Consider the following 27,894-nt stretch of genomic DNA (forward strand, 5'->3'; position numbering starts at 1 on the left):
CCAATCGGAGCGCGCGCCTTCATTGCCGCTCTATGCCGCTCCGCCTTGACTCGCTGGTCCCAGAAGGCGCCGGGTTTCCCAAGATGGCGGCGGACGTGTCCGTTACTCACCGGCCCCCGCTGAGTCCGGAGCCTGGGGCCGAAGGAGAAGCCAACGATATTGCGGAACGCCGGGCACCCGAAGAAGAGCTGCCGCCTCTAGATCCAGAAGAGATCCAGAAACGCCTGGAACATACCGAGCGCCAGTTCCGTAACCGCCGAAAGATACTGATCCGAGGCCTCCCGGGGGACGTGACCAACCAGGTATGGCTGGGGGGGGACGACGGGGGAGCGGCGTGGGAGCCTGGCGGGGATACCGCCGTGCGCGTGCGCGCGGCAGGCGGGGCGGGGGGGGGGGCGTCCCAGCGCGGGATCCTGGCGGAGTCGGGAGAGACCAAGAGCGGGGTGGGGGGAGGGGGCGGAGCCACGGTGGAGGACGAAACCAACTTTGGATTCTGGGGAGTCGTTGCCAGGGGCGACCTCAGGCTTGGGTGAGACCAGAGGACGGAGCTTTGGCCTGGGAGGGGGGCGGGGACGGGGCGGGGGGGGGTGGGAGGGTGGGGGGGGAGGAAGCTGTGTGAATGGACTGCCGGATTGGGAGGTGTGGATTGCATTAGAGCCCTCCCCCTGCCTCGATTCACCTCTCTTAAGATGCAGAGCCGGAAGTTGTAGCTTCAAGGAAGGCCCAGGATTGATTTGGGAAGAGGAGGTTTCCTGTCACCCTACCTCAGATCTAGGGGCAGAGACTGGTGTTCCGGGGAGCTCACCTCTCCCTCTCCCCCCCCCCATGCCTATCTAGCCCTTCCCCACGCACTTTGGACCCAGGAAATGGCATCTACAAATCTACACATGGATGGATAGATGGATTCTCCCTGCCCCAGTGTCTTCATCTCCAAGCCCTCTGCTAGGAACAAGAGGGAATTCAGAGACACAGTTATATACTGGCCCTCTCCAATCAGTTATCACTGGATAGTATTTCTGTGGCTCTGACCCACTGTCCAGCCTGGGGCATATTTATTCGCCTCTTTGAGCCTCAGTTTCCTTTTCCTGCAACATGGGTTTGTTAATATTTAGCTGTAGAGTTGTAGGAAACAGCCTTGTAAATAAGAGTCAGACAGGTTCAACAACTTTCCCCAAAGGCCTGCTTTTGGAGCAGCATGCGGCCAGACTTTTTCTTTCTCTTTCTTTACAAATACTAGGGCTCAAACTCAGGGTTTGGTTGGTCTTTCTTGCTCACTGCTGGTGCCCTGCCACTTGAGCCACCCCTCCAGCCTAGCTTTTTGGGGATTAGAGATAAGAGCCTCCCGGGGCTTTTCTGCCCAGGTTGGTTTGAAATGTCGATCCTCAGATCTCAGCCTCCAGAGTAGCTGGGGTTACAGTTGTGAGTGCCAACACTCCCCGGACTATTCAGCCAGGCTCTTGTTTGTTGTCTGTTTGTTTTGTCAGTGTTGGGGCTTGAACTCTCAGCCAGCCTCTTGAATCGTACTTTGCCAATGATGGCCTGAACGGCCAGGAGCAGGTCCAGTGGCTTTGCTGAAGCATAGTTTCCTTGTTTGGAAAGTGGGATCGGTCATCTACCGCCTTGGTAGCTGGTCCACCTGGAGGAAATGCCTCGCTGTTCCTTCATCTCTTGGTAACTCTGTGTGCTCTGGCTTCTGTCTCTGCAGGAAGTACATGACCTACTCAGCGACTATGAGCTCAAGTACTGTTTTGTGGACAAATACAAAGGGACAGGTTTGTGGGGTGGTGGGGTGGGCCTGGGCAGGTGGGGATGACAGTGCCTGGAAGTGGGAGGGGTCATATTGCATCTCGTAAGCGTCCATCCCAGTAGTCACCAGAGCTAGTCTTGGAGCTACCCACATGTTCTACCCTGGGCATGTGGCTCCCCCCCGCCCCAACATTTACATCTAGGCCTCAGCCCTCAACCCCTCCATTCCCTTGGCTGTCACCTGAGCTCTGTTCGTTCCCATGATGTGTCTTATTTTTATGTGTGTGCTGGTACTACAGCTTGAACTCAGAAGAGTCTGGGTACTGTCCCTTAGCTTTCAAGGGCAGGCTGGTGCTCTGCCACAGCTCCACTTCTGGCTTTTTGGTGGGTTAATTGAAGATCATGAGTCTCAGGAGCCGAGAGCGGTGGCTCACACCTGCCATCCTAGCTACTCACAAGGCTGAGGTCTGAGGATCACGGTTCCAAGCCAGCTCGGGGACTAGAAAGTCCAGGAAACTCTTATCTCCAATTAACTAGAAAACCAGAAGTGGCACTGTGGCTCAAGGGGTAGAATTGAGCTGAAGAGCTCAGGGACAATGCCCAGGCCCGGAATTCACGTTCCATGACTAACAAAAAAAAAAGTTTCTCAGGGACTTAGCTGAGGCTGGCTTTGAACTGCAGTTCTCAGAACTCAGCCTCCAGAGTAGCTAAGATAACAGTGATTCACCAGCGCGCGCGTTCTTTCTCTCGCTCTCTCTCGCTCTTTCTCCCCCTCTCTCCCCCTCTCCTAATTCCTTTGCATAACCTCATTCTGTCCCTGATCCTTTCCCCTCAAAACCACTCTCCCACCCCTCCTAGCATTGTGTTGTAAAGATGTGTTCTGGCAGGTTCTGGGCCGTCTCCTCTGCCAGCCATCATGGCACCATGCACTCTTGGCTGTCATTGCTGGCTTATAGGCCTACCTCCTGCATAGAACCAGGAAATTGGCCACTGTGCGAGGCCCTCAGTGTATGTCTGGGCCCGTTAGCCATTGTGCCAAGTGTTAAAGATCTTCCCTGACAGCCTATAGGGCAAAGTTAGTGATTGAGATCTTGGAGGTACAGACACTTCATATTCGAATTCTGGTCTGTCCACACAGGCTGTGTCGGGTGACAAGGAGGGGACAGTGTTGTGACTGTGTAATGAGTAACCAGCTAATCAGCCAATCATATTCTTACCAGGTCCCAGGTACAGGGCCTCAGTGTGCACAGGCCCCTTCTGGGGCTCCCGGCACGGAGGGAGCTCAGCATAGCCTCTCAACACTGCAGCACTCCTGTGTGACTTAGCGTAGCTAATCCAATGATAATACTGTATGCCTGGCTCTTTTACTATATAGTCTAATGACGTGCAGGCACGTCCCCTTTCTCCCCAGTGCCTTGAACCCACCGTTGGCTAATCTGTGAATGTGGAGCCCGTATTTAGGGGGTCCAGATGTTGAATGATGTCTTCCATTCATGCCATCTTTCAACAAATCCTCACTGAGCATTTACTACATACCGAGTGCCAGGACCATGTCTGGCGTTGGCTCCAAATGTAAAGGTAACGTGCCAAGCATGGTGGCACACCCCTGTTTCCTGGCACTCCAGAGGCTGGGGCAGAAAGATTGTAAGTTCAGGACCAACCTGGGCTGTGCTAGGGGACCCCTCTCTCAGAGACCAAAATGATTTAAGAAAAGGATCTTGGGACCAAAAGCTACAAAAAAAAGGTATTGGACCATGACCTAGTGGTAGAGTGCTTGCCTAGTCTACATGAAGCCTTGGGTTCCATTCCTCAGAACCATAGACATAGAAAAACAGGAAGTGGCACTGTGGCTCAAGAGCACCAGCCTTGAGAAAGCCCAAGGACAGTGCCTAGGCCTTGAGTTCAAGGCCCAGGACTGGCAAAAATAAAAGTACAGTGTGTGGCCAGAGTAGAGATCTGGAGCAATCAGGAGAGGCCTTGTGGGAGATGTGAAGTTTATGCTCAGGTCAGGAAGGGTGGGTCAGGCTTGAGCAGGGATTTGGAGGGAAAGGCAGTTCAGGGGCCTGGATTGGAGTCTTGCGGTTCATGTTTCCAGAAGCAGCTGTGGGAGGTAGCAGAGGAGGAGGTGATTTAGGTCACCAGGCTGGGCCTGGATGAATGGAGTGGACAGTGTGCGGTAGGGCTCCCTAGATTTATGTTTTCATTATTATTATTATTATTTGTGGGTTGTGGGGTTTGAACAGCCTGGGCGCTGTCCCTGAGCTCTTTTGCTCAAGGCTACCACCCTACCCTTGAGCCAAGCCCCACTTCCTGTTTTCCAGAGGTTCACTGGAGATAAGAGTCTCAGGTCCTTTTGTGCAGGGGCTGGCTTTGAGCCTTGATCCTCAGATCTCAGCCTCCAGAGTAGCTAGGATGACAGGTGTGAGTCTGTTTATCTGTGACAGTCCTGGGGCTTGAACTCAGGGCGTGGGCCCTATGACTACAGCAATTTTTCTCTCTGGTTAGCCCTCTTCCACTTGAGTCCCAGCCCCATTTTCTACTTTTTAATGCTTTATTGGTCTCATGAACTTTCCTGGCTCCCCTGGCTTCAAACCATGATCCTCAGACAGGATCTCAGCCTCTTCAGTAGCTCTGATGACAGACCTGATCCACTGGCTCCCAGCTTACTTTATTGTATTTATTTTTGCCAGTCCTGGGCTTGAGCTCAGGGCCTGAGCACTGTCCTTGGACTTTCTCAAGGCTAGAGCTCTACCACTTGAGCCATAGCCCCATTTCTGGCTTTTATTCTATGTATGTGGTACCGAGGAATCGAACCCGGGTCTTTGTGCCTGCTAGGCAAGCACTTTAACCACTAGGCCAAACTCCCGGTCCATACTTTATTTTTTGGAGTGAGGATCTCATGATGTGGTTCAGCCTGCCTTCAAACTTAAGATTTTCCTGCCTCCATTTCCCGAGTGTTGGGAAGATGACACTCACACACACTCCCTCCCTGGAATGTCCTAGAACTCAGGATCCTTCTGTACCTCCACTGTTGGGTTGGGACCCTGGGCGTGGGCTGCCACCCCGGCTCTGGGGGGTGCCGGGAGCAGATGCAGGGTCCTTGGCCTCCGGGATGGGGATGGCTGACCCGCTCCCGTCCCCGCAGCCTTCGTGACCCTGCTGAACGGCGAGCAGGCCGAGTCGGCCATCGGCGCCTTCCACCAGAGCCACCTGCGGGAGCGGGAGCTGTCGGTGCAGCTGCAGCCCACGGACGCGCTGCTGTGCGTGGCCAACCTGCCCCCCAGCCTGACGCAGGCGCAGTTCGAGGAGCTGGTGCGGCCCTTCGGCAGCCTGGAGCGCTGCTTCCTGGTGTACAGCGAGCGCACCGGCCACTCCAAGGGCTACGGCTTCGCCGAGTACATGAAGAAGGACTCGGCGGCGCGGGCCAAGTCGGACCTGCTGGGCAAGCCGCTGGGCCCGCGCACGCTCTACGTGCACTGGACGGACGCCGGCCAGCTCACGCCCGCCCTGCTGCACTCGCGCTGCCTCTGCGTGGACCGCCTGCCGCCGGGCTTCAGCGACGCGGACGCGCTGCGCCGGGCGCTCTCCGCCGTGCACGCGCCCACCTTCTGCCAGGTGAGCCGGGGCTCCCGGGGGGTCGGGGCTCCCGGGGGGTCGGGGCTCCCCGAGGATCGGGGCCCCCGGAGGATCGGGGCTCCCGGAGGATCGGGGCTCCCGGAGGATCGGGGCCTCCGGAGGATCGGGGCCCCCGGAGGATCGGGGCTCCCGGAGAGTTGGGGTTCCCCGAGGATCGGGGCCTCTGGAGGATCGGGGTCCCTGGAGGATCGGGGCTCCCTGGAGGATCGGGGCCCCCGGAGGATCGGGGCTCCCTGGAGGGTCGGGGCCTCCGGAGGATCGGGGCTCCCGGAGAGTTGGGGTTCCCCGAGGATCGGGGCCTCTGGAGGATCGGGGTCCCCGGAGGGTCGGGGCTCCCGGAGGGTCGGGGCCTCCGGAGGATCGGGGCCCCCGGAGGATCGGAGCTCCCGGAGGGTCGGGGCGCCCGGAGGGTCCGGGCTCGCAGCCAGCCCCGCCGAGCCCAAGGGCTCCCGGAAGCGGAGCGCCCCGCAGCTCTCTAGTGACAGTAGAGTCATCCGAGCCTTCCCTCTCGGGATGACAGGCGCTCCCTGTCGCGCATGGCTCCCCTCCCGTCCTCATGACCAAGCAGAGCCCTATTTTAGTGCTAATTATTATTTATTTTTTGAGACAAGCTCTCTGCTGGTTATGAGGGACTGATTTTTTGCTGATACCACTTGGGCTTAGTTTGCACAGCTGGTGGTCTTCTGCTTGAGCCACACCTCCAGCCCTGCTGTTATTTATCTTATTATTTAGTTTTGTCAGTCGTGGGACTTGAACTGTGAGCCTGGGCACTGTCCCTGAGCGCTTCAGCTCAAGGTTACCCCACCCCCACCCCTTGAACTTCAGTCCACTTCTGGTTTTCTGGTGATTAATTGGAGATAGGAGTCTCATGGACTTTAGTGCTTGGGCTGACTTTGAACTGCAATCTTCAGATCTCAGCCTCCTGAGTAGCTGGGATTAGAGGCCTGAGCCACCTCGCCTGGTTTCTGCTGTTTATTTTGTGATCGAGTCTCAAGGTCTTTGACTGCCCAGGCTAGCATTAAGCTGTGATCCTCTAGATCTCAGTCCCTGAAGAGTCTGGATTACAGGTGGGAGCCAATTGCTGTTTTATTGTTTGCATATTTTTTGGTGTTGGAAGCTTAGGGCTTTGTGCATGCTAAACAAATGCTCTACCACTGAGCTACTAAGTTGTACCCCAACCCCTCATCAGACATTTATGAAACATCTGGGGACCACCAGATGTTAGGTAACACCTCCCCTGCCCCTTATACCATATACACACCTCCAAATAGTGCAGCCAGGCCTTGTGTACTGAATAGAGATTGGTCCACAGAATCAGGCAGGCAGGTTAGAACCTTAGACCCCCCCCCCCCCCATCTAGATGTCTTGTGACTCTGGTCACTCTTTGGCCCCCAAGTATGTCTATTCAGAAGATAGGCAAAAATAGAAAGGTGTATCCAGGCTTTGGCTTTAAGCTCAGCAAGGGGCAAGTTTACGCATGTGCAAAGGCCCTAGGATGCTCCCAGCCGCGTTTTGTTTTTTTTTTTTTATGGATGAAACTAGGCTTTGGCCAGGACACTCTGCATGTGCTGGGGCCCTACTTCGGATGGTAGGGCCTGCCCCCTGGAGAACCTCCGTCCTCATAACAACCCCACCCGGAGGATCTGATTGCTGGCCTTGTTTTCTGTGTTAGGATCCAGGCATAGGGCCTGTCCTACTTGCCATGGTGGCGATGGCGGATGCCAGGCTGGGAGCTGGGAGTCCTGGAGATTTTTATTTTCTCCAAGGGTGGGGAGGAGCCCAAGGCAACCAGGAGGGCCCCTGACTCTGGTTCATTGGCCACATAGTCTCAAGCCAGTCAACTTTCATTAATTGTGTTACTGTATCACAAAGTTGCTGAGAAGTTTTCGTTGGGGGGGGGAGCACACAAAATTTTGCTCTAAAATAAATACAGAGAATTTCAAAAGCTGGATGTAGCTCAAGTGGTAGAACGTTTGCTGAGCCAGGCCCAACAGCAGAAGAAACAAGAAAAACAGCATACACTAAGCAGGTATTAGAAGACCAGGCCTGCTATCCCAGTGGTTCTCACTGTTTTGTGAATGGGTCATCAAGGCAGTTCAAAATTAATTGTGTCAGCTGGGCACTGGTGGCTCATGCCTGTAATCCTACCTACTCAGGAGGCTGAGATCTGAAGGTCGTGGTTCAAACCCAGCTTGGGTAGGAAAGGCTCTGAGAATCTTACCTGTAGTGAACCACCAAAGCACAAGAAGTGGTGCTATGGCTCAAAGTGGTAAAGTGCTAGCCTTGAGCCAAAGAGCTCAGGGACAGTACCCAGGCCCTGAGGTTAAGCCCCAGGATCAGCAAAAGAAAACAACAAACAATTCTGTGTGTCCTGAAAGGCCAAGTGTAAATTGTCATCCGTCCCTTCTTCTGCCCCCTCCCCCTTCTTTGGGTGACCTTGCTTGTCCTTGATCCCACAATGACCTAGGAGATGCTCTGAAATCTGGAACTTATTTACTTATTGCCAGTTCTGGGGCTTCAACTCAGGGCCTGAGCACTGTCCTTGGACTTTCTCAAGGCTAGGGCTCTACCACTTGAGCCACAGCACCACTTCTGCCTTTTTTTTCTGTGTATGTGGTACTGAGGAATCGAACTCAGGTCTTTGTGCACGTTAGGCAAGCACTCTACCACTAGGCCAAGTTCCCAGCCCCTATGAATAGATTTTATTGGCCATAAGAGTCTCATGGACTTTGTGTCCAGTGTGGCTTTGTGTTCAGATACAAGCCCTTCCTTCCTCTTTTATGGCTGTGGGGTATTCTATCTTAGAGCCAGGACTAGGCAGTCCTCAGCCCGTGTGTGCACTGTGCATGGGTCCTGGTACAGCGTTACGCTCCTGAGATGGATCACACAAACCCAAGAATGTGAGGTGAATTTGGGCAACATAGCGAGACCCTAACAGCCCAAATCATATTGTCACTTAGGAATCACTTGGGACAGGAAAGGATTCCCCCACCCACACTCTGAAGCCCCTAAACACCATGAAAACCAGGAGGTGGGTTCCCTAGATTGGTGACAAGTCCATTTCATGGGGCAGCCTGAGCTGATGTGGGTCACTTTTTAATAGTGTCCCAGACAAGGGCTCACGGTGCAGCCAGGCTGGCTTTGAACTTGTGATCTTCCTGTCTCTGCTTCCTGAGTATTGGGATGAGAGGTATATGCCACCATGCCTAGTGTTTGGGGTCCTGCACTTTGTGCCTTGTTATATATCATGATCCCTGGGGACAGGAATACAGGCTTTTTGTTTTTTGTTTTTCTTCCCTCCATTCAAGGCTGCCATTTTCCACTCAAGCCACAGCTGCAGTTCCGGCTGTTAGGTCATTAATTGGAGATGAGAATCTCATGGCTTTTCCTGCTCAGGGCTGGCTTCGATCCTCCATCCTCAGATCTCAGCTTCCTGAGTAGCTAGAATGATGAGGCCGAGCCACCAGGGCCTGGTAGTGCACCGCATTGTCTGCATAGGATGTGTGCAGCATTAGCTAGGCCAGCCCCCATCCGTTTCCATCTTGTAGTACCTCTGACCCAGATCCTGGTGGAGTTCTGTGGGTACAAGCACGTGGAGACTGCTCGTGAGGGGCGTGGACACACTCGTCTTATCTGGCTTTGATTGCTCTGTGCTGGGACTCTGACCACCTACCCCGTTCCTGGCAGCAAACACCAGGCCCAGAGGAACTACCCTGGGCCTGGCTCTGCTTCCTGCTGGCCCCGTGGCCCTGTGGGCATGCTCACTTCTCAGTTGCCTCCCCCGAAATATGAGTTTGATGGAGGGCAGTCATTAGGATTAGGTGGATGGTTGGATGCAGAAGCGGGGCTGGAAACCGAAAATGGTGCCCCCTTCCCATCCAGAGGGGTGACGGTCGTCACCCAGAGTCCCAGTGTGGCCCCTGTGGTCTTGCCATGCACCCTGGGCTTATGACCACTTCCCCTGCAGCTGGCATGCGGCCAGGACGGACAGCTGAAGGGTTTTGCGGTGCTGGAGTACGAGACGGCCGAGATGGCTGAGGAAGCCCAGCAGCGGGCGGATGGCCTGTCCCTGGGGGGCAGTCACCTGCGTGTGTCCTTCTGTGCCCCTGGCCCTCCAGGCCGCAGCATGCTGGCTGCACTCATCGCCGCCCAGGCCACGGTGAGTGGATGTGGGATTGGGAGCTCCCCCAAGACGCCACTGTGGCTGTGAGCCCTCGCTAAGCCACCTTCTCTTTCCCAACCCAGGCTCTCAATCGGGGCAAGGGGCTGCTGCCCGAGCCCAATATCCTGCAACTGCTCAGCAACCTGGGCCCATCTGCATCCCTCCAGCTGCTACTCAACCCCCTGCTGCACGGTGCCGCCGGCGGCAAGCAGGGTAAGTTGAGGCTGGCACCCAAGAGGAAAGGTGGAGATGAAACAGTTCCCCTGCCAGTATGGCCGCAAATCCCCTGGTGGTCTGTTTGCTGCCATCAGCAGGCATGGGTGAAGGGTGGGGCCAGCACCCAGCTCTCCGTATCTCTGCAGGCCTCCTGGGCGCCCCCCCAGCCATGCCACTGCTCAGCGGGCCTGCCCTGTCCACCGCGCTGCTGCAGCTCGCCCTGCAGAGCCAGACCCAGAGCCAGGCTCAGAAGGTAGGCCACGCCCCTTGGCCTGCTTCAGCCTCTAGCGCACCCAATCCCCTCCACTTAACCCATACACAGACCCTCAGACCCACCCAGGGCCCAACAACACATGCACACCACTACTGCCCTGTGTGGTTGTACTTCCTGTTGACCTGGCTGTCCTAACTGAAATTGTGGGCCTGGGCCATGGTGTGGCACAGACCTAAAGCGGCTGCAGTGGGTCCTTGTCTGTGTCACCAGTGAGGCCTAGCAAAGGAGGCCCCGAGTTCATGGATCAAGCCCTAGGACCCCCAGTAAAAAAAAAAAAACCAAAAGCAAGAATGCAGGGTGCTGTGCGTCTGTCTGTGTGTCTGTGTGTCTGTGTGTTGATGGTGGTGGTGGTGGTGGTCTGGAATTGAGGCCCTGGGGAGTGGGTGGGCGCTCTCTCTGTGCTTGGCATGCATGTGGGGGCTGCGTGCCCCCATCTGCTGCCCAGGACACCTGGCTGTCTCCAGCTGACTGCACTCTGTTCTAGAAACCTGGCATTCTAGGAGACTCACCCCTGGGGACCCTCCAGCAAGGCCCCCAGCCCGCCAGCCCCCTCCTTGGGGAACTGTCTGCAGGTAACTCCCCCTCTCGCCCTCCTGCACTGGCAGGACCAGGTATGAGGTGGCCGGCTGGCCCCTGGCTCATCCCCCCCTTCTCTCTACAGGGGGAAGTCTTCCCTCAGAGCTGCCACCCCGGCGAGGAAAGCTGCCTCCCTTGCTGCCACCGCTTCTGGGCCCCTCCGGGGGTGACCGGGACACCATGGGCCTGGGTCCCCCGGCCACCCAGCTCACCCCACCTCCTGCCCCTGTGGGGCTCCGCGGCCCAGGTGTCAGAGGCCTGCAGAAGGACAGTGGTTCCCTGCCTGCGCCTGCTGGGGTAAAGCACCGCCTGAACACCCCACCCTACCCCGCCTCTGCTTGGGACCTTTATAAATCTGACCGTTTCATCACAGGTGTCGCTGCTGGGGGAGCCCCCCAAGGACTACCGGATCCCCCTGAACCCTTACCTGAACCTCCACAGCCTGCTTCCTGCCAGCAACCTGGCAGGGAATGAGGCCCGGGGCTGGGGGGGCGGGGCACGAGGCCGACGCCCACCCGAGGCCCCCACACCCAATACCCCCTCCTCGGGTGGAGGGGGCAGCAGCAAAGCCTTCCCAGTCAAGTCCCGCCTGCTCAGCCCCCTCTCCAGCTCCCGTCTGCCCCCAGAGCCAGGGCTGGCTGACAGCTTTGGCTTCGACTACCCTTCGGTGAGTATGCAGGGCTGGCTGGCTTTTGCTCCAAATCAGTGCAGGGCATGCTTCCTTACTCCAAAACCCGAAATCCCTAAGTCTCAACGTGCCATACTTGGTCTGTTTTGCAGTTGCTGAGGTTGGAACCCAGGACTTGGTCTATGCTAATAAGCAAATAATCCACCACTAAAATCTCATCTCCCAGTCCCCTCAGTTCCACCTAGTTGTGTGGGGTGAGGTACTAGGGCTTGAAGTCTTATGGGCTTGATATCCATTCTCGCTGAGGCTCGCCTTTAGCAAGCCTTTAACCACTTGAACCATGCCTCCACTCCAGCTTTTTGCTGCTTACTTGGAGATCTTATTTTGAGAGATCTTTCTGCCTGAATTGGATCCAAACCGTAGCAGCTCTCAGATCTCAGCCTCTTGGGTAGCTAGGCATGAGCCACAGGCTCCCAGCTTTTTGAGCAGCCAGAACTTTTTGTACAGCCACGTGTATATCAAGTATAACACTCTAGCCCCAGGCCACGGGCTTACGCCTGTAATTCAGGCTACTCAGGAGTCTGAGATCTGAAGATCAAGGCTCAAAGCCAGTCCAGGTAGGAAAGTCCATGTGACTCTTATGTCCAACTAATCACAGAAAAAGCCAGAAGTGACGCTGTGGCTCAACTGGTAAAAAGCTAGCCTTGAGCAAAAGAAGAAGCTCAAGGAACAGTGTTCAGGCCCTGAGTTCAAGCCTTAGGACCAGGGTCAAGGGTAGAATGTGGAGTATAACATCTGCACTTGGCCTTGTATGCAGGTCACAGTTCCAGTGCCGACACACTAAATATATTGTAAAAAATAATAATTTTCAGGGCTGGGAATGGTGCTTAGTAGTAGAGTGTTTGACTAGCATTCATGAAGTCCTGGGTTCAATTCCTCAACACCACAAAAACAGAAAAGGCTGGAAGTGGCTCTGTGGCTCAAGTGATAGAATGCTAGCCTTGAGCAAAAGAAATTCAGGGACATTGCCTGGGCAATGAGTTCAAGTCCCAAGACTGGCAAAAAAAAAAAAAATACACACTTATCTAGGTCTATGTGGCCCACATCTGTGATCTTATTCAGGAAGTTAGGATCTGGAGAATCATGGTTTGAAATGGGCTTGTAGAAGAAAAGTCCACAGACTCCATGTAACATAAACAGCAAAAAGGCATGCTGGGACTGGGAGTTTGGCCTAATGGTAGAGTGCTTGCCTAACATGCATGAAGACTCAGGTTCAATTCCTTGGTACCACATACACAGGAAAAAAAAGCCAGAAGTGGTGGTGCTGTGGCTCAAGTGGTAGAGCTCTTGCTTCAAGAAAACCCAATGACAGGGCTCAGGCCCTAACCTCAATCCTCAGGGCTGGCCCCAAAAAAAGGCATGCTGGCAGCATGCCTCAAGTAGAGCGTTGGCTTTGCAAGGAAGCTGAGTAAAGGAAGTCAGTGAAATCAAACAGGAATACCGGCTGGGTGGGTGGGTGGCTCACGCCTAAGCAGTAATCTAATCCTAGCTGCTCAGAAAGTTGAGATCGTCAGATCTCAACCAAGCCAGCCAGGGATCTAAAGTCCGTGGGACTTTTTGTCTCCAATCAGCAAAAAGCCCAAGGTTGGAGGTGTGTGACTCAGGTGGTAGACAGCCAGACTTGTGCAAAAAGCTACGGGACAGTGTCCAGGACCTGAGTTTGAGCTTTAATACCAGTGCCAATAAAAAGAAAAAAGGGAGGGAGGCAGAGAGGAAGGAAGAAAGGAAGGAAGGAGTTTCTAATACTCACCCACAGCGATTCCTGTTTTACACAGTGGCCCGGAGGCCCCCGATTCTTTCCCTGAAGGCTTCCCTGAAGCCATATCTGGCCAGGTACACCTGGCCTTGGCATGGGCGGCCACATCTGGTGGTGTTCTATTACAGCTGCAAGACTGAATTTGCCTGTTTCTGGGCCCGGGGCAGGAGGGGGCATGGCATGGGTCTAGGATGCCAGCTGGGCTGTGGAATTTAGCTAGGGTGACACTGGCACTGAATCTCGCCTCTCCTGCACCTGTCCCTTTCCTCTCAGGACGTGGGACCTCGGCGGCTCTTCCCCCACCCTCGGGAGCCAGCTCTCGGGCCTCACAGACCCAGCCGGCACAAGGTAGGGGCTGTCTGTGCATCTGGCCATGTTCGGGGACTCACCCCTCCCCCCAACCCCGCATCCCTTTGTGGAGACTCTGTTGGAGAACTAGAGTTCCTTCATTTTGAATTACCGGGGCCACAGCTGCAGACAAGTTTTGCTTTTCCTTTCCCACCATTCTGCAGCATGGTGGGTGGTTTCTTTGGTTGCTTGCTCCCTAAGGGTTCAGTGGCTTCACAAGTGGACCCCAAGTGTTTGTCAGTGGCCCACAGGAGACCCACCATTTCCGTCCAGCCCGTGAGGGAGAGCTGGCAGCTCTCTTTAGTCTCGCCCAGAGTGGTCTGGGGGGGCTGCTGCAGTGGCCTCAGTCATCCCCTCTCTGCAGATGTCCCCCCCACCCAGCGGCTTTGGAGATCGGAGTGGCGGAGGAGGCGGGGCCCCTCTTTCTCACTTCTACTCAGGCTCCCCCACTTCCTACTTCACCAGCGGCCTGCAGGCCGGCCTCAAGCAGACCCACCTCAGCAAGGTGAGAAGGCAACTTTCTCTGGGGGGCAGCCAGGATGCTGGGGGAGGAACACCAGCCCAGGTTGGGGTGCCAGGGGTCCCAACTGCCCACCTTATAGAAAATGGCCACACTTCTGGCCTCCCCTCCCTGCCTGCCCCATCAGCCCTGGATGGGGAAACTGAGGCTTAGGGAAATGAAGTCTGCCCCGTGTGAAGAAGCTCCCTGCCCCAAGAGTAACACCTTCGCTTCCCTCCCCTTTGTCCAGGCCGTCGGATCCTCCCCGCTGGGCTCCAGTGAAGGGCTCCTGGGCCTAGGTCCGGGGCCCAATGGCCACAGCCCCCTGCTGAAGGTACAGGCAGATGTGGGGTGGCACAGGGCTGTGGAGCCCCTGGCCCCCCAGCAGTCCCTGACACAGCCCCTCTCGCTCTGTCTCCAGACCCCACTGGGCGGCCAGAAACGCAGCTTTGCCCACCTGCTGCCCTCGCCCGAGCCCAGCCCGGAGGGCAGCTACGTGGGCCAGCACTCGCAGGGCCTCGGCGGCCACTACGCAGACTCCTACCTGAAGCGGAAGCGGATTTTCTAAGGGCCTCCCTACAGCGCTTTTGGGGTTTCCTGGGTTTTTGTGGGATGTCCCTCCCCCTTCCCCAGTTTTCTTCCAATACTAAGAGAAATCTCCGGAAAGACTGTACAGACCAAGGAGCGGAGGGCTTTGGGGAGCCGACATGCAATCTGGGCCTGCCCCCGCGCAGAAACCCCGCAGCCTTAAGAGAGAAGCACCGCCTGCTCTCTCCGTCCTGGGCCTCCTGTGCCCGGCGCTCAGGGGTGTCCCCGGCCTCATCACTCCTGTGTTTCGGCCTTTCGAGTGCCTTGAGACCTGCTTCACCTCCCGCGAGGGTCAGAGACCGTCTGGCCTCTCTTAACCTTGACAGTGGACTTCGGTTTTCTTTTATAATTTTTATGATTTTTTAATTCCATCAGGATGCCCCTCCCCAGCTCCACTTCCTGCAAGGACTCCGACCTGCCCGGGGCTCCGTCCACACTTGGCAGTATAAACGGCTCCTCCCTGCTCCCCTGGGCGCGCCGCGGGCGAGGCGGTGTCCCCCTGTCCCCAGAGCCCACTCGGCCAGTACCCCGCCCCCCTCCCATGCCTGCTCACCTCCTGATGCCTTAAAGTTGGGCCCCCGGCTTCTCTGGCCAGAGCCTCTCAGACGCCAGGCTCCCCACAAAGCTTGACTCAGGACCAAACGTCTCTGGCCTGGGGACTGGGCTCCGCCCCGGCCGAGGCCGCCCTGGAGCTGGCGCCCGCCCCTCCCGGCCTTCCCCGCTCTGTCCACGCAGAGACCTTTGCTGAATTAAAGTTTGTAAGTAAACGGTTTTAAAGAGGTCTCCGCTGGCTGGTTTCTTGGGGCCGTGGCACGGGGCGGGGGTCCAGGGTGACCCCCGCGGGCCTCCCCTGCCGGACGCGGCCCGCGCGGCTACTCCAGACATTACGGGCCGGGCCGCCCCGGCTCCGCACTGCGCAGGCCCGGCGGCGCGGTCACGTGACGCCTGTCATGGCCGCCTCCATGGCTCGAGGCGGCGTGAATGCCCGGTTCCTGCTCCGGGCGGCCAGGGGCTCCCGGTGGAGCTGGTCCGGGGACGCGGCGGCCCCAGAGGCCACCAGGAAGCTGGGGACCGCAGGTACTCGGGCGCCCGGGGCCGATCGGCCCGGCTCCGGGCGCCGCGGGGCCCCGCTCACCCTCCCGTGTCTTCCAGGCTCTGCACCCGCGGGCGAGGCGGCCGGAGGAGGCCCCGAGCGGCCGGGGGACGTGTGAGTGCGGCGGGGCGGGGACGGGGGGGGGGAGCCGTCCCGACCCGACGTCCCCGCCCCGCCCCCGGCCGCGAGGCCCCGGCGCCGCCCCCACGCCGCCATCCGCACCCCGCCTGTCCCCAGGGTGAACGTGGTGTTCATAGACCGCTCAGGACGACGGATCCCCGCGAGCGGTAGAGTCGGGGACGATGTGCTTCACCTGGCCCAGCGCCACGGGGTGGACCTGGAAGGTAGGGGCCCGCCACGGGGAAGGGGGAGACCCTGCACCCCGCGTTCAAAACAGCACGGATCCGCAGGTGGAGGGCGGCCAGAGCAAGTCCAAACACATGGCGGACTCCGCTGCCCAGCCCCCTCCCCAGGGCGTGTGCGCATGTGCGTGCGTGTGAGTTAGTTGTGGCCTGGGCTCTGTCCCTGAGCCAGAGTCCTGAGTGCTGGGGTTCACAGTGACTTTCTTCATGTATCTAGCAGCTTAGTCATTCCACCTCAGGACCTTTGCATTTCCTGTTGTGTTCATCAGATATACTTTCTCAGAAAATGGCCCTTGCTTCAGCCTATTTAAGTCAGTCCTATCGTTATTTTTAGTATTTGTTGCTATTTTGGTATTGCTGGAGTTTGAGCTTAAGACTTCGCACAGGCTAGCTTGGCGCAGAGATCTGAGGATCACGGTTCAGAGCCAGCCCAGGCACCAAAGTCCGTGAGACTCTTATCTTCAGTTAACCACTAGAAAATCAGAAGTGGTTCTGTGGCTCAAGGGATAGGGTGGTAGCCTGGAGCTAAAGAGCTCAGGGACAGCTCCCAGGCCCAGAGCCCAAGCCTCACAACTGACAAAAAAAAAAAAAAAAAAAAGACTTTGCACATACCAGGCAAGAACTCTTTCACTTGAGTCCAAGTATATCTCACATAAGGTATTGCTTTTTATATGGGGCTAGCCTGCTAGCACCATCCTTCTTTCGTGCAGTCACAGATAGGAGCCACCATGCCTGGCTCATTGAGGTATAAGGCTTGCTTTTGAGCTTGGGCTGTGATTCTTGGATCTTCACCAGCCAAGTAGTTGGAATTACAGGTATGAGCCACACAGTACCTAGCGTAGTATTTTACTGTCCTCATAGCACTTGTCAGGGTTTTGTTCTCTCCCTTGTTCTGGTCCCGCAGTGAGCTGGGAAATTTAATTCACACTGGCTGCCTCTCAGGACAACAGGATTTGAGATTGGTATGAACTGACTAAATCTTCATATCAACTTTAAATAGAAATGAACTCCATTTTAGGAATGAAAAAACTAAGCCCCAGCATCAGTAGACCTGGTCCAAAATCAACCATATGGGAAATCTAAATTGAAATCCAGCTCGTTTTAGCCACTCATCCACGCTACCTTTGGGTGGATACTAAAAAACTTACTGCTGGCGGGGAGTGTAGCCTAGTGGTAGAGTGACTGCCTAGCATGCATGAAGCCCTGAGTTTAATTTCTCAGTACCAGATACATAGAAAAAGAAGTGGTGCTGTGGCTCAAGTGGTAGAGCTCTAGCCTTGAGAAAAGCCCAAGGACAGTGCTCAGGCCCTGAGTTCAAGCCCCAGGGCTAGCAAAAAATGAAACAAACAAAAAACACCTACTGGATGTTCAGTAGCATTGTATGAGCTAGACAAGGCCTCTGTGAGGATGATAATTCCTGGACACTGGTGGCTCATGACTGCAATCTCAGCAATTCAGAGGCTGAGATCCAGAGGATTACTGTGAAATCCTAGTTTTGCCATTGAAGCAAAACAAAAAACAAGTCCCGAGACTCCATCTCTTAAGTAACCACTAAAATTACCAGTAAAAATATAAAAGAACCTGGGCACTGGTAGTTCATGTCTGCAATTCTACTTACTCAGGAGAGACTGCAATCTGAATATCATGATTCAAAACCAGCCCAGCCAGGAAAGTCCAAGAGACTCATCTCTAACCACCAGAAAACTGGAAGTGGCCTTGTGGCTCAAGTAGTAGAGCACTAGCTTTGAGCAAAGGGAGCTCAGGGACAGTGCCCAGACCCTGAGTTCAGGCCTCAAGACCAGCAAAAAAAAAAAAAAGTTAAATTTAAAAAAATCTCCCCAGGGGCCGGGAGTTTGGCCTAGTGGTTAAAGTGCTTGCCTCGCATGCACGAAGACCCGGGTTCGATTCCTCGGTACCACATACATAGAAAAAAGCTGGAAGTGGTGCTGAGGCTCAAGTGGTAGAGCTCTAGCCTTGAGGAAGGTCCAGGGATAGTGCTCAGGCCCTGAGTTCAAGCCTCAGGACTAGCAAAAATAAAAATAAAAAAATCTCACCAGTAAACATGTGATTATGCTGTGCTCAGTGGGGAAGGCAGAGCTACCAGGAAATATACAGAAGTGGGTTTGGGGTTTGTTTGGTTTTTTTTTTTTTGCTTTGTTTTGTTTTTTGTCAGTTGTGGGGTTTGAACTCTGAGCCTGGGCACTTCAGCCCAAGTCACAGTGTCCCTTCCGGTTTTCTGGTCATTTATGGGAGATAGTCTTACAGACTTTCATACCAGGCTGTCTTTGAACCCCAATCCTCAGATCTCAGCCTCCTGAGTAGCTAGGATTATAGGGGCGAGCCACCAGCATCCACCGTTCTTTGTGTTGGTTTGGGGTTTTTGTGGGGGGTGGGGCTCAACAGCTTGAGCACTATCCCTGAGCCTTTTTGTGCTCAAGGCTAGTGCTCTACCACTCAAGCCACGGTACCCTATTCTGGCTTTTTCTGTGTACCTTATTGGAGATGAGTCTCATGGACTTTTCTGCCCAGGTTGGCCTTGAACTTCAGTCCTTAGATCTCAGCCTCCTGAGTAGCGAGGGTTACAGATCAGAGCCACCAGTGCCTGGCATTCAGAGTATTTTTGTTGTGAGAGTAGAGGAGCCTGACTTAATCAGTAAAGGGGAACAGGAATATTGGAAGTTCCTGTTGGGTCCTTCTGTTCTAGAATTTGAGCAGCTAGCATTCCAGGTTAGAGGCTGGAACCTGATTGTGAGGCAGGTGGCCTGTGCTCACATGGTGCCTCTTACCAGTGGTGTGACTCTGAGCTAGGTACTTAGCTTCTCTGGGCCTCTTTCCCCAGCTTTTTTATTGTATTGACTTAATTTTTATCTACTTAGTTGATTGTGAGGCTTGAACTCAGGGCGTTAGATGCTGTCACTGAGCCTTTCTGCTCAAAGCTAGCACTCTTAAAATTTTGAGTTGTTTTTTTTTTTTGCCAGTCCTGGGCTTGAGCTCAGGGCCTGAGCACTGTCCTTGGACTTTCTCAAGGCTAGAGCTCTACCACTTGGGCCTCAGCACCACTTCTGGCTTTTTTCTATGTATGTGGTACCGAGGAATCGAACCCAGGTCTTTGTGCATGCTAGGCAAGCACTCCACCACTGGGCCACACTCCCGGCCTCAAAATTTTGAGTTTTTTGATAGTTTATTGGAGATAAGAGTCTTATAAACTTTCCTGCCCAGGCTGGCTTCGAACCATGATTAACAGATCTGAGCCTCCTGAGTAGCTAGGATTACAGGCCTGAGCCACCAGTGCCTTTGCTATTTTAAAACCAGGTGATTTCTCTGTTCTCCCATTGAGTGGCTGTGGGATGAAATTATTTATAATACTTAGCACCTGGCACCTGTTGCAGACAGAAGACGGCAGGTCAGCCTGGAGGTAAATGACTTCTGGGGTGGTTGGAAGCGTGGCTCAGCTTGGGGTTAGAATGCTAGCCAGTGAACAAAAAAGTCAGGTAAGCTGAACACTGGTGGCTTACGCTTGTAATCCTAGCTACTCAGGAGACTGAGCTGTGAGGGTTATGGTTCAAAGGCAGCCTGAGCAGACCAAGAGGAATGTCTGTGAAGACTGTATCTCCCATGAGCCACCGTAAAACCAGTGCTCGAAATAACAGCGCACTAGCCTTGAGCATAGGTCCTGAGTTCAAGCCTCATGACTAACAACAACAAAAAGCATCTGGTTTAAGGCCTGGTCTAGGACCCAAAGAAAGAAACAGGGAGAAAGAGTGTATGTTACTTAGAAGCCAGGCACAGGGATTCACCTGTGGCTAATCTAGTACCAGCACACCAAAAAGTAATAAACAGGGTTATTTATGGCAATAAATGGTGAAAAGAAACAGAGGGAGGGGTGTCTGTGGATAGTTAAATTGAGTCAGTGGAGAAAAAGAGCATTCTAGGCTCTACAGACCAGAGAGCAAAGGCCCCACATGGGGAATTTGGTATATTCATTGTGATATACAGGGTTATATTTGGAGCTGATTGTGGAAGTTATTTCTGTAATCGGCTGAGATGGGAAGATCTTGACTTGACTGCAGCCTTGTCTTCAAAGCCCTGTCCTTTTTTTTTTTTTTTTGGCCAGTCCTGGGACTTGAACTCAGGCCCCGAGCACTGTCCCTGAGCTGCTTTTGCTCAAGGCTAGCACTCTACTACTTCAGCCACAGCTCCACTTCCGGGCTTCACTCTACGTGGTACTGAGGAATCAAATCTAGGGCTTCATGCATGCTAGGCAAGCACTCCACCACTAGGCCAAACTCCCAGCCCTGTCTTGTCTTTTTTTTTTTTTCCCTGTCGGTCATGAGACTTGGACTCTGGGCCCCCTTGAGCCTCAGGGCCACTTCCAGTTTTCTGGTGGTTAATTGGAGATAAAAATATCAAGGACTTTAGAGCCCGGACTGGCTTTGAGCCATGATCCTTAGATCTCAGCCTGCTGAGTAGCTAGGATTACAGGAATGAGCCGCCCCAGTGCCTGGATTTAATTTTTTTTTCTTTTTTTTGCCAGTCCTGGGGTTTGAACTCAGGGCCGGGGCACTGTCCCTGAGCTGCATTTCCTCAAGGCTAGCATTCTACCACTTGATCTACAGCACTACTTACAGCTTTTCTGTATGTGTGGTACCGAGGAATTGAACCCAGAGGTTTGTGCATGCTAGGCAAGCACTCTACCGCTAGGCCACACTTCTGCCCCCTCTGCACCCCCCTTTTTTTTAAGGAAGCAATCCAGTGATAGAGGGAAAAGTAGATCTCAGGTCCTGAGTGAAGGAATTTGGACTCTTATTTTGGGGGTGTGTGTGTGAGTGTTTGCTTGCCTATCCTGAGGTGCAAACTCAGTGCTGGGACCCTGTCCCATAATGTTTTTCATTTGTTGGTTTGTTCTTAGCCCCAGGCTTAAGCTCAGCGCCCCAGCACTGCCCTTGGCTTCTTTTGGCACAAAGCCACTCTCCCAGTCGAGTCACACCGCCCCTTTTTCAGTGGAATCGAACCCAGGGCCTCCTGCATGCGAGGCCGGCACTCTACCTCGGGGCTGCATCGCCATCCCTCCCTTAGCTTTTTGTCCTCAAAATGGTGCTCCACCACTCGAGCCACAGCTCCACTTCCAGCCCCATGGGGCTTCAAACCCGGGTCCTCTGAGCTCAGCCACCCGGGGGGTGAAGATTTCCAGGCTGGAGCCCCTGCGAGCCCGCGGCTCCCATGCCCAGCACGGGCTCCCCAGGGGTGCGGCCGCGGCCCCATCACCTGCTCTCTCCACTCCCGCCCCAGGGGCCTGCGAAGCCTCCCTGGCCTGTTCCACCTGCCACGTGTACGTGAGCGCGGCCCACCTGGACCTCCTGCCGCCCCCTGAGGAGAGGTGAGCGCGTGGGGGCCCCGCCGCCGGCCTCGGGTCCCCGCGCCCGCGCTGACCGCTGCCCCGCCCGCAGGGAGGACGACATGCTGGACATGGCGCCTCTGCTCCAGGAGAATTCTCGGCTGGGCTGCCAGATCGTCCTGACCCGCGAGCTGGACGGGGCGGAGTTCACGCTGCCCCGGATCACGCGGAACTTCTACGTGGACGGCCACGTGCCCAAGCCCCACTGACGCGGCCGGGGCGCCACGGGACGTGCGGGGAGAGCACGGCCGGCCTGGCCGGCGGGGACCGGGCCGGGCACGGAGCCAGCCCGGGTGGGGGGCGCAGGGCCCCGGCCGGGGCGCCTCGGCCCCCGACCCCAGCCTCTGACAGCAGGGGCGTGCGCAAAGGCTTGGGCTCAAATTGAGCCGCAATAAAAACTGTCGCAGATCTCCGGCCTGTGAGTGTCCTTGGGGGGCTGGGCTCGGCCCCCCGCCCGCGCCCCACCCCGAAACCGCGATCGCGGCCCCCGCGCCCCGCCCAGGTGGCGCCCCTCGCCCCCCGCCCGCCGCGGCGCCCCCGCGCGGCCTCGCCCAGCTGGCGCCCATCGCCGCCCTTCGCCATTGGCGGGGCGGGGCGGCTGGGGCCATGGAGGCCGGGTGCGACCCCCGCTTGCTGCTGCTGAGGGAGCTGCTGGCGCCGCCCTGTCTGGACCCTGAGTCGCCCCCGGGACCCCCGGCGCCGCTCGAGCCGCCACCCCTGAGATGCAGGTACCAGAGGGCGGGCAGGAGGGGGGAGGGCGCGGCCCTGCCACCCCGACCCCCACCCCTGCCCGCAGATCGCCTCCCCCCCCCCGCCCCCGGGGTTACCCAGGGGTCGCGGGCCTGGGCCCTGGGGCCCCCCGGGGGGGGCCGGGGACGCTGGAGGGGTTCAGCGCGCATGGGGGGTGGCACGCCGGGACGGCCTCGCCGGCGCCCGTCGGGGGTCACGCGGTGTGGGGCGTGGGTAACCCATGGATCCGGGCAGGACGCGGGCCGGGGGCGTCGGGGCGGCTCCGGGTTCAGATCCCGCCGCGCGCGTTAGGCCTGGACGGGATCGGAGGGAATCGTTGCACGATCCAGCGGGCCGAAGATGGCCGGGCCCGCGGGGGCGGGGCGGGGGCCCTGCCTGTCAGGTGCCACCGGGGACGGGCGATCCCTGGGGGCTGAGACCCTGCAGCCCCGCTCCCGCTCCCGCACACACGGTAAGCCTGGCCCCTGCCCCTCGCCCCCCCAGGTCCCTCTGGCCTCCCTGCCAGGGCTCGCTGCTGCGCCTCCTCCGAAAGGCAGAAGAGGGGCTGGCTCTGCCCCCCATCGCCAGCGCCCAGGCCCTGGGGCCCTGCTGGGAGCCGATGGGCCTGGGGTCGCTGGGGCCCCTGGCCATGGCCCAGGCCTCCAAGAGCACGCTGAGCACGGCCAGCCCCAAGCGCCGCCGCCCGGAGCAGCCCCGGGCGCCGTCGCCAAGAAGACCCCGGAAGCAGCCGCACCCCCGCCAGGGCAGCGAGAAGGAGGACCCCGACTTCAAAGGGGTGACGCTGACGTTCCAGCTCCACCCGGACCGCAGCCTGCAGATCTCGCCTACCTACAGGTAGGGCCGGACCCCGTCACCCCGAAGAGGGGCGCAGCATTCCCAGAAACACCCACATCCAGCAGAGTGCAAGTCTTGAACATAAAATGGCTGCCCGGAGCATGTGGCTCACACCTGTAATCCCGGCCGCTCGGGACGCTGAGATCGGAGGGCGGAGGTTCGAAGCCAGCCCGGGCAGACGCGTCCACGAGAACCACGGAAAAGAACCAAACCGAAAGCTGGAGATAGAACGTAGGCCCAGGCGGCGGCGCCCACCCGTGAGCCGGAGCTCGAGAGGAGCTCGGGCCCTGCGTTCGCTCCTCGGTTTCAGCACTAAATAAATCAATAAATAAGCAATTGATGCAGTGTTTGGGGGGGGCAGAAAGAAAGAAAAAGCCTCCTGTAGACTTTAAGGTTGTTTTTTTTTTTTTTTTCCAGTCCTGGGCTTGAGCTCAGGGCCTGAGCACTGTCCTTGGGCTTCCTCCAGGCTGGAGCTCCACCACCTGAGCCTCAGCACCACTTCTGGCTTTTTGCTACGCATGTGGTGCCGAGGAATCGAGCCCAGGTGTCCGTGCATGCTAGGCAAGCACTCCACCACCAGGACACACTCCTAGTCCCTGGCTTTTTTTCTTTTTCTGATCAGTCCTGGTTCTTGAACTCCGGGCCTGGGTGTGCTACTCCTGAACATTTTGCTCAAAGTTAACACTCAGCCATTTGAGCCACAGCGCCATTTCTGGAGGGGTTTTTTGGTGGTTAATTGGAGATTTTTTTTGGTGGTTAATTGGAGTCTCATGAACTTTCCTGCCCAGGCTGGCTTTGAGCAAGGAAACTCATATCTCAGCCTCCTGAGTAGCTAGGATTACAGGCATAAGCCACCATTGCCTTACTGTTTTTTCCTCCCCCCCCCCTTTCTTTTCTTTTTTCTTTTTCTTTTCTTTTCTGTCCCATTATTGGGACTTAAACTCAGGAAATTCATGCTCTTTTTCATGCTTGATGCTCTACCACTTGAATCATATTTCTAGCTCTCAGTTGTTTTTGGCCAATCCTAGGGTTTGAACTCATGTCCTGAGCTCTATCCCTGAGTCTCTCTGTGCTGAAGTCTAGCGCTCAACCACTTGAGCCACAGTTGCACTTCTGGCTTTTTCTGTATGTGTGGTACTAAGAAATCAAGCCCAGGGCTTTATGCATATGCATGCTAGGCAAGCACTCTACACATCTCCAGCCTTTGGGTTATTTTTTGTTGTCATCGTTGTTAGTATAAAGGTGATATACAGAGGGATTATATTGCATAATTCAGGGAAACAGTACATTTCTTTGTCTCTTTTTTTTTTTTTTTTTTTTTTTTTGCCAGTCCTGGGCTTGAGCTCAGAGCCTGAGCACTGTCCTTGGACTTTCTCAAGGCTAGAGCTCTACCACTTGAGCCTCAGCACCACTTCCGGCTTTTTTCTATGTATGTGGTACCGAGGAATCGAACCCGGGTCTTCATGCATGCTAGGCAAGCACTTTAACCACTAGGCCAAACTCCCGGTCCCTCTTTGTCTCTTTTTGTTCATTTGTTTTGGGGCTTGACCCAAGGCCTGATCCCTGATCTCTTTTTCCTCAGAGCTAGTATTCTACCACTTGAGCCACAATGCCACTTTCTGACAGTTATTTGGAGATAAGGGTCTCATAAACTTTCCTTCCCCGAGGGCCAGGAGTTTGGCCTAGTGGTACAATGCTTGCCTAGAATGCATGAAAACCATAGTTCAATTCCTTGGTACCACATACATAGAAAAAGCTAGAAATGGTGCTGTGGCTCAAGTGGTAGAGCACTAGGTCTTGAAAAAGCTCAAGGACAGTGCTCAGACCCTGAGTTCAAGTCCCAGAACTGGCAAAAAAAAAAATAGGCTGGCTTTGAACCATAATTATTATTATTTTCTTTTCAATTTTTTAAAATTCTTATTTATTTTTTTCCGGTCATGGGGCTTGAATTCTGGGCCTGGGCACTGTCCCTGAGCTCTTCAGCTCAAGGCTACCACCCTGCACTTGAGCCACACGCCACTTCTGTTTTTCTAGTGATTTAATTGGAGACAAGAGTTTCATGGCTGGCTTTGAACTGTGATCCTCAGATCTTAGCATCCTGAGTAGCTAGGATTACAGGCATGAGCCACAGGCACCTTGCTTAAATATTATTTTGTATAATTAGAAGCACATAGGCATTGTGCCTTTGTGTTCCTCTCCTAAGAATATTCTCCTTTGATCTCTGTGTGTGTGATTGCCTAGGATTCTGTAAAATTGATCATGTCTGGGTGTATTTTAGATCTAGCCTTCTACAGATAAGAGAAAACTTGTGCCATTTTTCCTCTCTGGGCTTGGCTTATCTCATATAATGTGATTGGTTCTACATCTGTCCATTTCCTTGCCAGCGACATCATGTCATTCTTTCTAGTGGCCATATGAAATTCCATTGTAGATACACCAACCACATTATTTGCATCCACTCATCTAGTGTAGGGCATCTGGGCTGTTCTCACGACTTGACTCCTGTGAATCTCATGCCTTGGTATCCTGACTCGTGGTGTTCAGGATAGATGCTATGGCTGGGTTGTAGGGAAGATCTTTGCTTCTTTTTTGTTTGTTTGTTTTCTTTGTTTAGTTTTTTGAGGAATCTCCAGTCAGTTAACAAGCGATGGGCCCATTAAAGCCCCTGAAACCCATTTTACACAGGAGGAAGCCAGAGTCATGTGGCAAAGATGTAGGAAAAAAACAATTTGAGCTTCAAATAACATTTATGTTTGTTTGGTTGTAACAAGGTCTTGCCATATAGCCTAGGTTGGCCTCAAATTGTTTTTTCTTCTCCTTTCTGAGAGTTGGATTACACGAGTGTGCTACCATACTTGTGTCAATATTATTGCGCTAGCAGAGCGCCAAGCCAGACTTTAGGGACATCAGCTATCTGGATAATGCCTGGATAATTCTCTTCATTTGGGGGAATAGGATGTGGATCCCTGCTTTCTCTCCTGTACCCCCCTCCCTTCCTAATGTTTTGTCTCTCCTCTAGCCTGGCCGGCACCAACCTTGCTGAAAAACCCCTCCCCAGCCCAGCCAGGGTCCCCGAGCCCAGCCACGGAGGCAGTGAGATCTTGGGTGAGTCCTAAAGTGTGAGAGCTATAAATATTTTTTTTGGGGGGGGAGAATGGAACAGTTTCCCAGCATCCATGTCTTTCTCCCCACCCCCTTCTCCATGGTGCTTCCTCATTTAGCCAAACAGCACATCCCCCCCTGGGCTGAGTCACCCCACCCCCGGCTTCCTCCCTGGCACAGCTCTGCCATCTGTCTCCCTTCTCGGCGCTCCCCATTTTTGATCTGACAACACCCAAGGCTGGCCCAGAGCCACCCAACCCTTCACAGATCCCCTTCTGCCCCCCCCAAAAAATTTACCCTAACCCTAACCTTAATTCTCACTCACCTCTGACCCTCCAGAACCCCGACGCTGTGCTTCCTGTAGAACCCAGAGGACTCCACTGTGGAGAGATGCGGAAGATGGGACACCCCTGTGCAACGCCTGTGGAATCAGGTCTTCAAGCATGGACTGGGGGAGTGGGGGCCCCACATGGAATCTGTGCTTGCCCAGAGTGAAAGAAGGGAGGAAAGGAGCCTCCTCTTTGGGAAAATGGTTTCCCTGGGTTGGTTTCTGGAGGGAAGCTCTGCTGCATCCCCAGTGGTGCTTTCAGCCAGGCTCATGCCTGTAATCCCAGCTGCTCCGGAGGCTGGCTGAAAGCTCAGGATCAGGATTTAAAGCCAGCCTGGGCAGGAAAGTCCATGAATTTTTTTTTTTCCCATGGACCATGGGGCTTGAACTCAGCCTGGGCGCTGTCCCTGAGCTCTTCAGCTCAAGGCTACTGCCCTACCCCTTGAGCCAAGCCCCACTTCCTATTTTCTTGAGGTTAATTGGAGATAAGAATCTCAGGTCCTTTTGTAACCGGGCTGGCTTTGAACCTTGATCTAAGATCTCAGACTCCTGAGTAGCTAGGATTACAGGTGTGAGCCACCACACCCAGATTTATTTTATTTTATTTTTGCCAGTCCTGGGGCTTGAACTCAGGGCCTGGGCACTGTCCTTGGTCTTTCTCAAGGCTAGCACTCTACAACTTGAGCCACAGCACCATTTCCGGCTTTTTCTGTGTCTGTGGTACTGAGGAATCGAACCCAGGGCTTCATGCATGCTAGGCAAGCACTTTACCACTAGGTCCTCCATGAAACTCTTATCTCCAGTGAACCAGCAAAAAGCTGGAAGGGGAGCTATGGCTCGAGTGGTAGAGTGCCAGTCGTGAGTGAAAAAGCTTAGAGACAGTGCCTAGTCCCTGGCACGCGCTTGCACGCACGCACGCGCGCGCACACACACACACACACACACACACACACACAATGATGGCTTCTTGGTTTTCCCCCAATCCCAGGTACAAGAAATATGGTACGCGTTGTTCCAGTTGCTGGCTGGTGCCCCGGAAAAGTGTCCAGGCCAAGCGTCTGTGTGGCAGGTGTGGGGTGTCTGTAGGATCCCATCCAGGCCCCACTCAGGAAGCCTAATTGTTCACCCGGCTGAGTGGGTCCTGCCTCAGTTTCTCCCAGGGGAGAGAGGGCAGAACTCCTCGGAAGCGGATCTGCCCTCAGTCACTTCCCACTTAGATTCCCAGGCTGGAGAGCCAGGCCTCTGGGGGGGCGGCAGGACCCCCAGCTCTTCCCCTTCACCATCCGGTCCTGCGGGGCCCCAAATAAAGGAAATGTCTGAGCAGAGATCCTTCACTGTCGTCATTACCAGTGGACTTGGCAGGGGAGGCCACGTGTGGTTCAGACAGGAGACAAACGTCCTGGCCCTCGGGAGGCTCCGACTGGAGGATAAAATGTGGAGGTTCGTGTGGTCTCCCCCTGGTGCCTCTCGCCTGTATTCCCAGCAACTCAGGAGGCTGAGCTCTGAAAGCAGCCTAGGTAGACAAAACTTGACATTCTTAC

At 55.2% G+C, this 27,894-nt stretch overlaps 3 protein-coding genes across 5 annotated transcripts; all 3 read left to right on the plus strand.

Moving 5' to 3' along the window:
* Positions 1–65: 65 nt before the first annotated feature.
* Raver1 (ribonucleoprotein, PTB binding 1) lies at positions 66–15,266 on the plus strand. 2 transcript variants are annotated; one of them, XM_090336654.1, is made up of 13 exons: positions 66–302; positions 1,706–1,772; positions 4,892–5,361; positions 9,350–9,541; positions 9,628–9,757; positions 9,907–10,013; positions 10,519–10,606; positions 10,696–10,907; positions 10,984–11,277; positions 13,328–13,402; positions 13,767–13,907; positions 14,152–14,235; positions 14,323–15,266. In XM_090336654.1, the coding sequence occupies exons 1-13, from the start codon at positions 84–86 to the stop codon at positions 14,467–14,469; spliced, it is 2,226 nt and encodes a 741-aa protein (XP_090192780.1). In that variant the 5' UTR covers positions 66–83; the 3' UTR covers positions 14,470–15,266. The 2 variants fall into 2 exon arrangements, with proteins under 2 accessions (XP_090192780.1, XP_090192770.1); XM_090336644.1 differs by having other exon boundaries at positions 14,152–15,266.
* Positions 15,267–15,344: 78 nt separating this feature from the next.
* Positions 15,345–21,913, plus strand: Fdx2 (ferredoxin 2). 2 transcript variants are annotated; one of them, XM_090337611.1, is made up of 5 exons: positions 15,348–15,566; positions 15,642–15,696; positions 15,820–15,926; positions 21,234–21,321; positions 21,392–21,913. In XM_090337611.1, exons 1-5 carry the CDS (start codon positions 15,440–15,442, stop codon positions 21,546–21,548), a joined length of 534 nt encoding a protein of 177 aa, XP_090193737.1. In that variant the 5' UTR covers positions 15,348–15,439; the 3' UTR covers positions 21,549–21,913. The 2 variants fall into 2 exon arrangements, with proteins under 2 accessions (XP_090193730.1, XP_090193737.1); XM_090337604.1 differs by having other exon boundaries at positions 15,345–15,696.
* On the plus strand, positions 21,914–27,483 carry Zglp1 (zinc finger GATA like protein 1). The gene is made up of 5 exons (XM_090337590.1): positions 21,914–22,067; positions 22,573–22,923; positions 25,943–26,028; positions 26,365–26,458; positions 27,342–27,483. Exons 1-5 carry the CDS (start codon positions 21,946–21,948, stop codon positions 27,469–27,471), a joined length of 783 nt encoding a protein of 260 aa, XP_090193716.1. The 5' UTR covers positions 21,914–21,945; the 3' UTR covers positions 27,472–27,483.
* Positions 27,484–27,894: the final 411 nt, after the last annotated feature.

Source organism: Megascapheus bottae, chromosome 1, assembly GCF_031878675.1.
Source record: "Megascapheus bottae isolate mThoBot1 chromosome 1, mThoBot2.hap1, whole genome shotgun sequence".
NCBI classification, from domain to species: domain Eukaryota; kingdom Metazoa; phylum Chordata; class Mammalia; order Rodentia; family Geomyidae; genus Megascapheus; species Megascapheus bottae.